General features: G+C 45.6%; 1 protein-coding gene across 4 annotated transcripts in view; it reads left to right on the top strand.

Annotated features, from left to right (window-relative positions):
* Positions 1–510: 510 nt before the first annotated feature.
* ADCK1 (aarF domain containing kinase 1) overlaps positions 511–15640 on the top strand; it is a 135178-nt gene continuing 120048 nt past the window's right edge. For 3 of the 4 annotated variants that reach the window (XM_045016737.1, XM_045016736.1, XM_045016735.1), the window contains exons 1-2: positions 511–625; positions 8621–8757. In XM_045016737.1, the coding sequence (XP_044872672.1) occupies positions 8632–8757 (126 nt within the window). In that variant the 5' untranslated portion in view covers positions 511–625; positions 8621–8631. The remainder of the gene's footprint in view (positions 626–8620; positions 8758–15640) is intronic. The other variant, XM_045016739.1, reaches the window with a different exon arrangement.

Raw genomic sequence — 15640 nt, 5'->3', positions numbered from 1 at the left:
GTGCCAAAGGTTGCTGATCTCTAATCTATGGTATTCTCGAGGTCTCTGTCCCCTGGTCATTCCAGTAGCTTCTGTTATATTTTCATGCTGTTTACTTGCTTCAAGACTTTTAATGATTTAATAAATCTACCAAAACATCAGAAAGTACATGATGTTGTTTAAGGCAACAAAACTTCAACTCCAGGTACCTGTATTTCATTGGACACTTGATTGGGAAAAACTGATTGGGCAGCGGTCTTATTGCTTTGTTTGCTATAAACTGGCAGCAACTGCAGAGGATGGAATATCCTGCTCCTGCCCATAAATAGCCACTGCTCATAGTTTATTGCTCCTGAACACATTCAGGATCTGGTCCATACAGAATCCAGGCTGACGAGGCAGGTGCTCGAGCCAGCCTCGCTCAGCAACAGTGCCCACGTGACAACCCCCCCCCCCATCTCTTCAGTGAACTCGCCTAGTGCCCAACGCCCGTAGTTCTCTAGAGCCCTCCCCATCCTGGGCCTAGGGGTTGTGACCAGCACAGGACTACAAGTTCCAGCATGCCGTGCGGGCGTGAGGCCGTACCATACGCGGGGAGGAGGTCTGTGTTTTCTCCGGGTAAAAGCATCGAGGTGCCGGGAAGCCGGTAAGGACGTGGAGCTGCTGCGTGGAGGGTGGTCCCGGGGGGGGAGAGGCCCCCCCTGTCACCCGGAGAGGGGCGGGGCGGGGCTGCGCCTCGTGGAATTTAGAGCGTTGTGTAACTAATCGGGAGCCGGGCGGTTCGGAGGTGCCGGGCTGGGGCTAACACAGTCGCCGGGCGGCGCGGGTCCGGCCCTGACTCCAGCCCCCGCTTCTCAGTCCCCCTGGCCCAGCCTCTGCCGCCATCTCCCCAGTGCCCCTGGCCCCGCCGTCTGCCCCCGCCCCCGGACAGCCTCTATCCCAGCCTCCTTCTCCCGCTCATCGCCGCTCTGTCCGCCACTCACCGGCGCCCCGCGTGCCCCTCGCGGCACGGCCAACTTCCCTGAGCAGCGCCCCAGTGCCGCCGCCTTCTCTCCGCCCCCAGCCGCCCCACACTAGGAAAGGTCCCCACGTCTACCAACCCCTGCTCTCCCCGTGCACCCCGCTCAGTGTTCGGCTCGGTGCTCGTTTGGAAGCAGGCGCCTTCGGTGTAGGGTCGGTCTCAGAGCCTCAGGGTATGGCTACACTTGAGAGTTGCAGCACTGGTCGTACAGCTGTGTAGGGAATGTGCTGGTGTGTGGCCACACTCACAGCTACCAGCGCTGCAGTGTGGCCGCATTTGCAGCGCTGTTGGGAGTGGTGCATTATGGGCAGCTATCCCAGCGTTCAAGTGGCAGCAACGTGCTTTTCAAAAGAGGGGGGGTGGGGTGCAGTGTGACAGGGATGGGGGGGGAAGGGAGAGAGAGAGTGGATTTTTGGAGCAGACACTGTGTATCAGCTCCCTGCCTTGCAAAATCAGAAAATATTCCCGACCCCTTACTCTTAATTGCAAACAGCCTGCAGACCAGATAAGCAGCTGCTCCAATGGACTCCCTTTCTCTCCCTCCCCCATGCTGTTTCTCTCATCAAGCTAACACTCTTCCCCGTGCCTGCCTTATTCACAGCAAGGTAGTGGGTTTATCTCATTTGATTGTTCAGTCAGTTACAGATTGATCACGGCAAACAGGAGCTGTGTTTGTTTTTTAGATAAGCAGCTCCCAGAGCCCCGAGTTCACAACAAAACAAAGAGAGGCAGCATAACAAAACAAAGGGAGTAATTTAGTTAAAAGCATTCTGGGATATATCCTTATACCCTGGAGGCCAATAACAGCGCTGGTGTGTGGCCACACTTTACGACCAGCACTGCCATGCTTATACCCCAAGCAGACCCAGGTGTACGGCCAGCGCTGCAACTCCCTGGCTGCCCTGCAGGTGTGGACAGTTACTAATTGCAGCACTGGAAAGCCTCCACCAGCGCTGCAAATCTCAAGTGTAGCGATACCCTCAGTCTCATGTGTTTCCCTGGGATGCCCAGCGTGTTACTCTCTGGAAAAAAAAATCTCGTCTTCGGCCGTTCTGCTAAAAGCCAGATGAGAAGCGCAGGTGGCACAGAGACCCTGACCCCTGGAGCAGACTGGTAGTCATGGCGCTTACCATTGAAATTCCTGCCAGGTTGCCTGAGTTCTCCTTCCCTGGTAGTGTGGGGCGCCGGAGATGTTTATAATTCTCTGGACTCTTTCTTTTCACTGCTATGAGGGTAACTGCTGGAGCTGTGATTGTGGCTGGAAGATCTAGGGTTCCTCATAAAGTGCCAGCCTCTGGCTTTCATTTCCGTATGTTGTTTATTTAAAAGCTTCGCCCTCCCACAGAATGTAATTGAGTTGAGATTAAAAATCAATGGCTGGATTTTCAGAAGTGTTCAGCACCTCAAGGCCCAATGGCTTCATAGGCAGCTGCAGGTGCTCAGGACCTCTTGAAAGTCCAGTCACAAATAAACAACTTAAACCATATATAAGTTTAACATTTAGTCCTTTCGCTCATATTATTGCAAACATTGAAATGGTGTGAATAAGTGGTAGGTCCCCAGTCTGCATCTTGTTGAGGTACGTAGTGACTTTTTGTCATCTGGTGGTTGTTCAATGGCCCATATGAAAAGTTATACAGGTGTCGCAGGATGATGGGTGTCTGTCTAATTCTGAGGGCTTTCCACAAAACAAAACTCACTAGCGTCATTGGCTTTTTTGTTGCCTATCTCAGATGAGAGACCAAGAATTGCAGTGGTCAGAGACTTAATTCCCCCTTCATGTGCAGAAGTGATGTCTCTCCAGGGCAAGGCTCAGACACTTCGGTGAATAAACATGCCTTTGCTGCCTGTGCAGTATCTGAGTGTTGACTAATTGGAGACTGTCAGTCTCCAAGTCAATCCAGCAACTTTCACTAGTATGAAATTCAATGAAAAGAAAACGAACACAAAACAAAATGTGAAGATGCTAAATATTTTATTATCATTATTATTTATTTATTATTGCAAGCAGGCTCATAGTTATTCCACACATACAATGCAGGATCTATAGTACACAAGTTAAATGATTGAATATGGGAGCTCGGGTCAGTCTGGTTGTAAGTGACACACATAGTACTTAAGCTGCATCATGGACTAAGTCAAGTGAAAGTCAAAGAAGCCAGTTCATGTTTACGGAGGAAGAGCAGCAGGTGATTCATTAGCAAAGTTCTTAATAATAAAAGGCAGTTACATTGAGAGGCATATTTCACAGCTGACGGTGTCTTTAAGATACCCCTAGGGATTTTGGAATAGCTCATTTACATGGTAAAGACTCACTGACACCTTATGGAAAACCTTGATATACAATTGATTCTGCCAATTCTATTTCTATATCTTATATTGGAGTTAGTTTAGTCCCCCCCTTTTTATTACTAAGAGATATTAGCATGAAAACAGGATCTTTGTTGTTTAAGAGCTCAGCTGCTCCTGCTGTTTATTTCCCACCTAAAGTTGCCATCCTCTGCTTGTGACGTTCCAATTAGTGGGTATGGAAATAGCAGTGATGTCACAAACTGCAGAATATGGCTTCAGGTGGGAATAAGATGTGGGAACAGATGGACCTACATCCTGTCTTCAGACAAATGTTCTTAATAATAATAAAGAAAGGAAGAAAACAAACAAAAAAGACAGAAGTGTTTTTTTCTTTGTTAAAGGGAGACACTACCAAGTAATTTAGGCCTCAGATTTACCCCCAAATAGGACCAGAAATGTTATTAATTAAAACTGTTTCATAAAATATTTTGGAAGTTGTGGAGAGCATGGGGCATTTCTGTAATATTTCTATGAAAAGTGCATGTGTCTCAGTTTACCTGTTTGATATTCTGCTTGACTGCAATAAGTTAAATCAAAGGAGATTGTTAGGGAGAAGCAAACAGGTGATGAAACTATGACACAGATAAGATGCTTCTAGAGAGAATACCAAGGGTCCTTAAGGGAACCCTGGGGGAATCATTAATTGAGAAATGCCTACCTGCTTGGCTCCAACCAGGCTTGCAAGTTTATTTTGACCTGGCCTGAACCTACGATCATCAAAGGGACACTAAACTCTTAAAGACACCTGTGTAAAGAGGAAGGGGGGATAGGCTTTGACAAGGAGATGCTGAGAGAATGAGAGGGCCTGTCTTTAAGGGTATATAGGCTGGATGGCAGTTACCTAAAACTTGCAAAGAAGGAATAAAGCAGGGGTTGGCAACCTCTGGCACGCGGCTCACCAGGGTAAGCACCCTGGTGGGCCGGGTCAGTTTGTTTACCTGCTGCATCCACAGGTTTGGCTGATTGTGGCTCCCACTGGCCGCGGTTTGCTGTTCCAGGCCAATGGGGGCTGCGGGAAGGACGGCCAGCACATCCCTCGGCCCATGCTGCTTCCCGCAGCCCCCATTGGCCTGGCCTGGCGAACTGCAGCCAGTGGGAACCGCGATTGGCCGAACCTGCGAACGTGGCAGGTAAACAAACTGGCCCGGCCTGCCAGGGTGCTTACCCTGGCGAGCTGCATGCCAGAGGTTGCCGACCGCTGGAATAAAGGTTAAGTAAGATTCATGCCGTGTAGGCCTTTATTGTTTTGACACATTTCTGTTGACCGATAATGCTTTATATTGAAAAGGATGAACCGTTCCCTGCTATTTACAAAGACCCCGATATACAAAGGGATTTAGGAACCTAAACCCCAGATTTAGGTATTTAAATCTCAATTTAGGCTCCACTGCAATTCACAAAACTCTTGCGAAATGCTGTAGGTCTAATTGTAAATGGGGAACCATCAATGAGTGGATAGTCCTGCAGAGATCTGTTCTTGGCCTTGTATTATTTAACATTTTTACCTGGAAGAAAGCATGAAATCATCATTGATAAAGTTTGCAGATGACGCAAAAATCGAGGGAGTGGTAAATAATGAAGAGGACAGGTGGTTGTCTTCTTTTGTATAGCTTGGGTAGGTAGCAACGACTACAAATGTATATCTAGATTTGATAGCCAGCACATTGTCCTGGTGAATGTCCTTCAGGCCTCCAGCGAAAGGACGAAGGGGACACTTAGATATGATGTGCTCCATTGTTTGTGCCTGGTGATCACAATTGCATACAGGTGTTTGGTGAGCACAAGTCACTAATACAGAGTGATTTGGATAACTTGGTATGCTGAATGCAAACAAACAATATGCATTTTAATATAGCTGTGTGTATGTGTGTGTACACACACACATATATCTAGGAACAAAGAATGTAGGCCATACTTACAGGATGGGGGACTCCATCCTGAGAAACAGTGACTCTGAAAAAGATTTGGGTGTGGTGGTGGATAATCAGCTGAACATGAGATCCCAATGCTATGCTGTGGCCAAAAGGGCTGATGCAATCCTTGCATGCATAAACAGGGGAAGCTTGAGTAGGAGTGCAGAGTTGTTTTACCTCTCTATGTGAGGCATGGCTGCTGCTGGAATACTGTGTCCAGTTCTGGTGTCCACAACTGAAGAAGAATGTTGATAAATTGGTGTTGGTTCAGAGATGAACCACCAGAATGATGAAAGGATTAGAAAACCTGCTTTACAGGGATAGACTCAAAGAGCTCAATCTATTTAGCTTAACAAAGAGAAGGTTAAGGGGATGACTTGATTACAGGCTATAAGTACCTACATGAGGAACAAATATTTAGTAATGGGCTCTTCAATCTAGCAGAGAAAGGAATAACTGGATCCATTGGCTGAAAGCTGAATCTAGACAAATTCAGACCAGAAATAAGATGTACATTTTTGACAGTGAGGGTAATTAACCATTGGAGCAATTTACCAAGGATCATGCTGGATTCTCCATCACTGGCAATTTTTAAATCAAGATTGGATGCTTTCTAAAATGCTCTGAGAATTATTTGGGGGAAGTTCTATGGCCTGTGTTGCCTTGTAGTGATTGACTCAAGGAGCTCAGTCTGTTTAGTGGAACAAAGAGAAGGTTAAGGGGATACCTCGATTACAGTCTGTAAGTTCCTGCATGGGGAAGAAATATTTAATAATGAGCCGAGAAAGGTGTCACATGATCCAATGGCTGGAAGTTGAAACTAGGAAAATTCAGTTTGGAGATAGGGCATAAATCTTGAACAGTGAGAGTAATTAACCAGTGGAACAATTTACCAAGCACTCAGCTGGGATTTGATTTCCCCCCCCCCCCCCGCCGTATCTCTCTGTCTTCCCCTGCCACCTCCTCTGGCTGTTCTGTGTGGAGCAAGGAAGGTGCCTAACTCATCCCTCAAGAAACTATTTAGGTGCCTAAGCCACCTGTCTCCAGGTTCATGGATCACAGAGATAGGTGTCTAACTGTGTGAGAGGGAGAGGGACAGGGCTTAGCACACACCTCCGTTGTCAGCATCTCCCATTGGCTATTTCAGATGGCTCCCTGCCTAGCATGCTTGCTTTTATGAATTTAATTCTAAGGGTGGTCTATTCGCGTAGTTGAAGTCTAAGTATCTTAGTTAGACTTACCTGGCTATCCTCACGGCAGCGAGTCGACTGCCGCGGCTCCCCCGTTGACGCTGCTTACTCCTCCTGCCTAGGTGGAGAACGGGCATCGATCCCCGATAGATTGATTACTAACCGCTGATCCGATGGGTAGTATAGACGTACCCTAAGGCATCTAACTCTTCCCATTCATTATATAGGAAGCCTACGTGCCTTTGTGGATTGCAGGGTTGTTCTGACTTTTTTCTAGGTACCTGAAAGTTAGGCTCTGTGATGTTCAACATTGCGACTCCTAGATTGCTTTGTGGATCCAGGCCAAAGTTTCCAAGTTCCTGATTCCTGCAGGAACTGAGCCAAACTGACTCTTCTGAAGGAGCCCCTCTGTGAAACAGGGATGCTGAAGTCTGGGATCCAGTCTAAGAGTGATAGTCATAGGACTCCCCTTTGAGTGAAGTAGAACCCAAGACCTGCCGTTAGGAAGAGCGCAGTCACAAACGATTGTAACTAGGTGCAAGGGTCTGTGATCTGTGACAGAAGAAATATGGATAATTTTTTTCATTTAATTGCTGGGTATCTAAACCAGCAGCCTTAGGCTTTCTTAACTCGAGTGAAATTGATTAGAAATGGAAAATGAAACTGACCCTTCTAATTCCATTGCCAAAGATAAATGAAATATAAAAAGAAGAACTGCATCAATGGAACGAGGGGAAAAAAGTAAACTGGATTTGTAAACACTTTCCAGGGTTGAATAATCAAAAGTGCCATTTAATGAAGCAGGGAAGGAGGATGTTAGAGGGAAGAGAGAATGTTAAAGAGTTTCTGACACATCATGAAATCCTTTGGGGAGGGGGGAAATCTAGTTAGAGCCTAGCACTAAAACAGAACTGCCTAACCCTGATATGCCTCAATCAATAATAATAGCGCTTATACAATACATGTTCAAAGCACTTTACAAACATAAGTAGTTAATTCAGCCCTTTAAAGTAGGGAAACAGGTGTATTATTGTTTTCCCCATTTTATAGGGAAACCGAGAGTGAGAAGTTAAGAGGTTTGCCCAAGATCATACGTTGAGCTAAAGGCAAAACCAGGACGAGGACTCTGGTATTATGACTACCAGCCTCATATTCTAACTATTGGACCATACTGCCTCAGGCAGGATCATAAATGATTATTCATTTTTTGCCTCTTCCCCCATGATAATGAGAAGGCAGGTACCTTCCTGGCTTGTCGCTTTGACCAGGGAACCCCCTTCTTTTACTTCTTCCACTGGCTCCTCTTTCCACGGCATCAAGTACAAACAACTTGTTTTGACTTTTAAGGCACTTCATGGCATGTCTCTATCCTACCATCTATTGAGACATTGACCCCCACCCCTCCACTCAATCAATAATGACAGCCTTGCCTGTCCATTTGGAACATTTTCCCACAGGTACTTTTGTGCTTCCTACCATGGGAGGAGCTCCCTGTAAAAATCTGTAACTATCCTCCTTTAAATCCCCCTTTAAAACCTACTAAAGCCTACAAAACTCATGATGATGGTTAGGCAGCTGGTGTGCTGTGGCTACTGCTTATTACACTAATCATAACTGACTCACTGTTACCTTGTGCGCCTGCTGTTTTGTTTTATGCTCCCGTTGTCTCTTGTTTTATACTTAGATTGTAAACCCTTTAGGGCTAGGGACGATCTTTTCGTTATGTGTATGTACAGTGTCTAGCACAGTGGAGCCCTGATCTTTGATTTGTGGCCTCTAGGCACTAGACAAATATTGTAGTATACTAACGAGCTTGGAACGGAGCTCCTTGTGCACCTGCCTACTGATCACTATGAAACTAAGGTACAGAGAAGCATTAGTGTTGAGTCAGTGGAAGACTTGTTTCCCACGGCCCCTGCTCTAAGCATTAGACCACACTCTCCTCTTATAGCAAGAGGTAGAAACCATGAGGCCTGTTCTAATAGAGCCCTCTGCTCTAACAGACCTTTATATGCTCACTTGACAGCTGATCAATCTGAAAAATGAGTTCTGGAAGGAAGCACTTGGATGACTTTGAATTTACGGCCAAGGCTGGCCTGAATTGATCCTCATGTACTCCCTTCTTCCACTCAAGTGGTGATGGTTCCTGTTTTGTATCTCTGCAGTGGTCGCCAGCATGGCCAGAAGGGCCTTGAAACTTGTCTCTCTGGCAGCAGCCAGCTCTGGTTTCTACCTGTACAGCAGCAAGTACCTGGATCCCAATGATTTTGGAGCTGTTCGGGTGGGCAGAGCCATTGCCACAGTAAGTTTCACCCTGGGAGGTTGTGTGAGGGTAGGGTGAGAGATTACTGGCTGGGTTAGAAGGATCCTCAAGAGGGAACTGGAGCTCACAAGAGCTCAGTCCTGGTGCTGAGTTTACTATATTGATATGTTTCAAGTGCACAGTTGGCTCTGAGCTTCAGGAATTTGGGTTTTTCTATGTTTTGTTATTTGTGTGGGGAAAAAAGGTTGAACACGTAGAAGGGCTGGAGGGTAATTTACAGTGAAGAGGAAGAGAGACAGAGAGAGACTGTGACAATGAGTGAAAGTTTGCTTATTGAGGAATCTATCTGGAGAGCCCTGTGGGGCCTACACCCACTTTGCTATGTCTCTTTACCCCACTTCCCCTTCATTCACTTCTCATCCAGAACTCAGTCCTGGGCATCATCCCACTGCTTTTTCCAGTCATTTTGCTTTGAAGCTGCTTACTGCATCCTTGATGGTGGCTTCTCTTTCTCATAGACTCATAGACTTTAAGGTCAGAATGGACCATTATGATCTTCTAGTCTGACCTCCTGAACAATGCAGGCCACAGAATCTCACCCACCCACTCCTGTAACAAACTCCTGACCTATGTCTGAGCTATTGAAGTCCTCAGCTTGTGGTTTAAAGACTTCAAGGTGCAGAGAATCCTCCAGCAAGTGACCTGTGCCCCATGCTGCAGAGGAAGGCGAAAAACCCGCAGGGCCTCTGCCAATCTACAGTAACAGCTCATTGAAAAGACCATGTTGCTGAATGAATACTGTGTTGGAGCCCTGCCTGTAAACTTTGTCTTGGGGTCCTTAGTGGGAGGAATTTGGGGAGGGGAAGGTGTCTGAATGTGTTTTTGGGGGATTATTGTCAGGGAAAGGGTAAAGTGGGAGACGTGAGGCAGGAGATGCACGTGGGGGCAGCACACACACTGTTTCTAAAATAAATGGCGAAGAGCCCCACTAGTCCCGGATGAGTGTTCTCTTCATTTCACCACAGATGTTGATCACAGCATCCAAAAACATGAGCATGGCAGCTGACAGCTAGACAGGTTGTAACCCTCTCCATGAGAGCCTTCTCCGGAGAATGCATTGGCAGCCAGAAACAAGGTAGATCAGAAACTGTGTAGATCAGTCTGCCCTGCACCTCTGTTGTGCCATACATTTGTCGCTTCAGGCCAGGAGCTCCATCACTTACAAGCCTCTGGTGCTAAGCAGCTGTCAGCCTGCATCTTTTGCACTTTTTAAATGCTTCATTAGTGAGAATTACAAGGAGCGCCTCCTGAGTGCAGGACTGCAAGAAGCAGGTTCTGTAGCTGATCTCAGAATCCATTACCCTTTACACACATAGGCTGGAAAGGTTTGTAGGCCAGAGCAGAAATGAATGTGAGGAATGTCTGGGACCTGAGAGGGTGTTTGTTTTGAAAGTGTATGGCAGAAACATCAACTGCCACCACCTTATTAAAAATAATGCAAAGTATAGTACTTGGCACTTTATTATTTCAGTGTCCCAGACTAAGGAGTCAGTAGAGGGGGCTTTGGAACAAACTGATCCATTAAACAGTAATAAGTCACCAGGGCCAGATGGTATTCACCAAGAGTTCTGAAGGAACTCAGATATGAAATTGCAGAACTACTAAAGGTGGTATGTAACCTAGCACTTAAATCAGGTTCTGTACCAGGTGAGTGGAGGATAGCTAATGTGATGCTGATTTTTTTAAAAAAGGCTCCAGAGGTGACCTGGCAATTACAGGCCGGTAAGCCTAACTTCAGTACCAGGCAAATTTGTTGAAATTCTGTTCTTTACTATAGTTAGCAGACATATAGATAAACATGATTTGTTAGGGAAGAGTCAACATGGCTTTTATAAAGGGAAACAATATATGGACAAGGGTGATCCTGTGGATACAGTGTACTTGGAGTTTAGAAAGTCTTTGACAAGGTCCGTCACCAGAGGCTCTTAAGCAAAGTAAGCAGTCATGAGATAAGAGGGAAGGTCCTCTCATGGATCAGTAACTGGTTAAAAGATAGGAAACAAAGGGTAGAAATAAATGGTCAGTTTTCAGAATGTAGAGAGGTAAATGTTGTGTCCCCCAGGGATATGTACTAGCATCAGTGCTGTTCAACTTATTCATAAATGACCTGGAAAAAAGGGAGGTTGCAAAATTTGCAGATGATACAAAATTACCCCTGATAGTTAAGACCAAAGCAGACTGTGAAGAGTTGGGATCTCACGAAATTGGATGACTGGGCAAGAAAATGGCAGACGAAATTCAGCGTTGATAAATGCAGAGTAATGTGCATTGGAAAACATAATCCCAGCTACACATATAAATGATGGGGTCTAGATTAGCTGTTACTATTCAAGAAAGTGATCTTGGAGTCATTCTCTGAAAACATCTGCTCAGTGTGCAGCGGCAGTCAAAAAAACTAACAGGATGTTAGGAACCATTAGGAAAAGGATAGATAACAAGACAGAAAATATCATAATGCCACTATATAAATCCATGGTATGCCCACACCTTGAATACTGCCTGCAGTTCTGGCCACCCCATCTCAAAAGAGGTATCTCAGAAATGGAAAAAGGTAAAGAGAAGGGCAACAAAATGATTAAGGGTACGGAACATCTTCTTTGTAAAGAGAGATTTAAAAGACTGGGACTTTTCAGCTTGGAAAAGAGACGGCTAAGGAGGGATGTGACAGAGGTCTAAAAAATTATGAATAGTGTGGAGAAAGTGAATAAGAAAGTGAATGTTGTTACTCCTTCACATAACACAAGAACTAGGGGGCACTCAATGAAATCAATAGGCAGCAGATTTAAAACAAACAAAAGGAAGTTCTTCTTTACACAACACACAGTCAACTCAGTCAACACACAGTCAACACCCCCTGGAACTTGTTTCCAGGGGATGTTGTGAAGGTCAAAAGTATAGCTGGGTTAAAAAAAGAATTAGATAAGTTAATGAAGGCTAGGTCTATCAATGGCTATTAGCTAAGATGCTCTGGCATGCAACCCCATGTGCTGAGTGTCTGTAGCCTCTGATTGCTGGAAGCTGGGAGTGGATCACTGATTGCCTGTTTTGTTCATTCCCTTCAAATCACCTGTCATTGGCCACTGTGGGAAGACAGGATACTGGGTTAGATGGGCTATTGGTCTGACCCAATATGGCTGTTCTTATGTTCACTGTACAAACACCACTGACCAGCCGTACACCCCAGGGGAAACTGAGGTATAGAGAGGTGAAGTGACTTGCCCGTGGCCACAGAGGGTGTCAGTGGCAGAGCTGTTAGAACTCAGCAGTCCATTGCTCTCAGGCTCAATCCGCTACTAGACCATGTTGCTGCCACATATTACAGGGTTTTACAGCAGCAGCCGCAAACAATATCCCACAGAAAAATCTGCTGGTGGTCTCTAGCCCCTGTAAGTACTGGAGTACTCTTCTTTTTAAAAAAAAAATATGGAGAATACTTTTTTAAATGGTTTATTTCTTCTAACATACATAAGGCCACGTATGTCAGGTTGCTCCAGTGTGAGCTTCTCCCATGCTGCCGCACTAATGACCTCTGCCTTCCCAGCCCTAGCAATCTGCTCTTTATCAGGGTCAGAAGGTGTTAACTCCTTTGTTTTCAAGTGTTTCTCCCCAAACATGAGGGATGGAGACTTCTTTAAAATGAGGGCTTAGATTCTATTGCAAACATGTGCCTCTGGGAGCTGGGGACCTCCACGTGGACCTATAATGCCTGTCCCTTAATCCAGCCTGGGCAGACCCCTACTTAGCAGGTCAGTAGGCTCCCATAATTGTTTGTGATTTGAGAGGGGGGAGAAGGACTTCAGTCATGGTAGTCAAAATGTTCAAAAGTTATATTCAGAGAAGTACCCAAAAGTCTGGATGCTTAACTCAACCTCTTGGGGCAAAGCCAGGCTGCAGCTAGGGGCACTGTCTCCAGGGCGTGTGCAGGCCAAATTCAGCTTCAACAGCTGTAAACATGAAACAAAGATGTGGAGAGGGAAGACAACAAATCTGACCTGCCACTATATTCACAAACCTCTGGTGAGTTTGAGTTTTGCTAGAAGGTTTGCATCAGTTCTTAATTTATTCATGTGTATTCATCTGTCCTTGTTAAACTTCCTTGCGTATGTGGCTTGGAGGAAAACTCTTGCCTGAGCTCAGGTTTGGGGAATTGAGTTTTGCTCATGCTTGGTCAGTCTTTGAGGGCCTAGCAGAGAGAAAACACAGAGAGGCAAGGATGCTCAGTGGGGACTCCCCCAGGAAATGGGGAGATCAGGTGATAACTTGAGGGGAGTGGGAAGCCAGCAGCTGGATGACTCAAAGTGGAAGCTCCATCCTCTGAGAATGTTAAAACTAGACTCGACAAAAGGCTGGGAAATGCACTATGGGCACCAGTGCTGCATTGCCATCAAGAGGGACTAGATGATCTCATAGGTCTTCTTATATCTATTAAGATCAGTTCCTCTGGAGCATGGAGTGCAAAGAACTAGTCTTTGATGAAAGTGAGGTGCTCTTTGGGCCTGGAGAGCAATAAGTCAGAGAAAACCTCTGCATTGTGGATAGCATTAGAAATCTGACAGAGCTGCTTTGTTTGCCCTCTGCCTCTTCCAGGGTCTAACACTAGCTCTTCCTTTTCAGAAAGCATCAAGTTAACATCCTATGTCTTAGCTGAAGTGCATCTCAGACACTTTTGGGGATTTAGCAAAGTCAGAGTTGCCTATCAGAATCATCGTAATACTAATTTGTTGTTCAAGATAACGATGTAATTAGTAACTGCTTAATTAAATTTCCTCTTCCTCTGTAATGCAGGGCAATCTGTTAGCTGGTTCTTTTCAAGTTGGAAGTGATAATTACAATCATGGACAAGAGATAACATACGAACCAACCCAAACCTTCACCCAAAGCTGACCCAAAGGTCCCCCTGTTCCAAAGCTATTTTTTGATGTTGGTAAATGCTTTGGACAGAGGCTTGTCTGAATCTTCCACAGTTTGCCCATTGCTCAATTCTAGTGACTCTCTTTCTAACGCAGAAATGGCATCGTCTCCTTTGTCTCCAGAGAGCTGGGCTTGTGGACATGTTAGCTGTACTTTGTGTAAAGGGGCCCATCAAGTTTTATGCTGGTGCTGGGCATTCAGCCCACCACAGAATCAAATGCCCTGTACGTTTTGAGATGTTTGGGAATTTGATTCCAGATCTATTTTTTGCAAATGGCTCCTGTCATTACAAAGGGACTGAACCCCGAGGTGGTGGTGGGGATTGAAATCCAGATGGGAATTCTTATCGCAAATGCTACAATTAGACTCATAGACTTTAAGACCAGAAGGAAACGTGGTGATCATCTAGTCTGATCTGCACATCACAGGCCACAGAACCTCACGCACCCACTCCTGTAATAGACACACAACCTCTGGCTGAGTTATTGAAGTCCTCAAATCATGATTAAAAGATGTCCAGTTACAGAGAATCTGCTATTAACTGGTTCATAACAGCAAGTGACCCATGCTCAATGCTGTTAAAACTTTGTGAAATTGCTCTGAATATTTCCATCTCCGTTCCTGACTGTGGAGAGAGAGAGAAACTTTAGGCCTAGGATAAAATTTTCAAAAGCACCTAAGTCCCATTTCCAAACATGATCTAGGATCTTCAGAGCCTAACTCCCCATTGGTTTTAATGAAACTTACACTCCTCAGTGCCTAAGTCTTGGACTTAGGCCCATCAGTCACTTAGGCACTTGAAAAGGGTTACCTTGTCTACATTACCTTGTCTGCAACTTTTAACCTAGTTTATAACCAGTTGCCTTGTCAACTCCAAACATGGTTTGTGTCCACCCACTCACATTGTTAACGGGGTTAATAACTAGAGTAGCTAAGAGTGTTTCACCCTTACCAGTAACTTGGCTACATGGTTGTCTTTCTTAACCAGGTCATAATATTGTTCTTTTGCATGTACACCGCTACCTCGATATAACGCCACCCGATATAACATGAATTTGGATATAAGGCGGGAAAGCAGTGCTCCGGGGTGGGGCTGGGCTGCGCACTCTGGTGGATCAAAGCAAGTTCAATATAACACGGTTTCACCTATAACGCGGTAAGATTTTTTGGCTCCCAAGGACAGCGTTATATCGAGGTAGAGGTGTAGTTGGATCCCCATATTATATCTTTGTAACCAGGTTGTCTGGTTCTCTCTGCACTGAACATGCCAGAAAGCATTGCCCCTTACGCTGCTCTGCATGCATATCTTTTGGCCACTCTCTCCCCAGCTGAGGCCAGGAGGAAGGGCTAGCTGCCCAGGTTTTCCTAGCACTCACTGATATGAATACAGATGGGCTGTGTAGTAAGTGTGAGTACGATGGTAGAAAAGCTGCTACATGGACACAAACTGAATTGTGTGATTTGTAACCAGTGAAGGTGTCTGTAATGCTGATCGGTTACCAAACCACAGGAGTAGTTGTGGTGTGTATGGGTGTTAGTCTGACATCTCCTATACCATCCCTCGAGTAATAGCTTAAACATCACAATTTGACACCATGGCAGCTGTTCTGGCATTGCCAATCCTGGATTTGCCTGCAGGGTTTGGGTAGGAGGGAAAGGGAAAGACTCCCGTTCACATGCAGGCCTCAGGCTGTTTCTAGTTAGTTTCACATCCTGCTCTCATATATGGGGGGCCTGGTTTGTGGATAAGGCACGTGATTGGGTATCAAGGCTTCTTCCAGTTCTGTTCCCGGCTCTGCATTTGACTCACTGTGTGACACTGGCCAAGTCACTTCCCTACTCTGTCCTTTTGATTTTCCCCATCTGGACAATGGACATTATCCTGACCTGTCTCCCGGGGGGGGGTTGGGATAATTAATTAATTAATACCTGTAAAGTGCTTTGATGGTCT

Source organism: Mauremys mutica, chromosome 4 (assembly GCF_020497125.1).
Source record: "Mauremys mutica isolate MM-2020 ecotype Southern chromosome 4, ASM2049712v1, whole genome shotgun sequence".
Lineage (NCBI taxonomy): Eukaryota > Metazoa > Chordata > Testudines > Geoemydidae > Mauremys > Mauremys mutica.
Note: the sequence above shows the minus strand (reverse complement) of the source record. Positions and strands in the feature narration are given on the sequence as shown.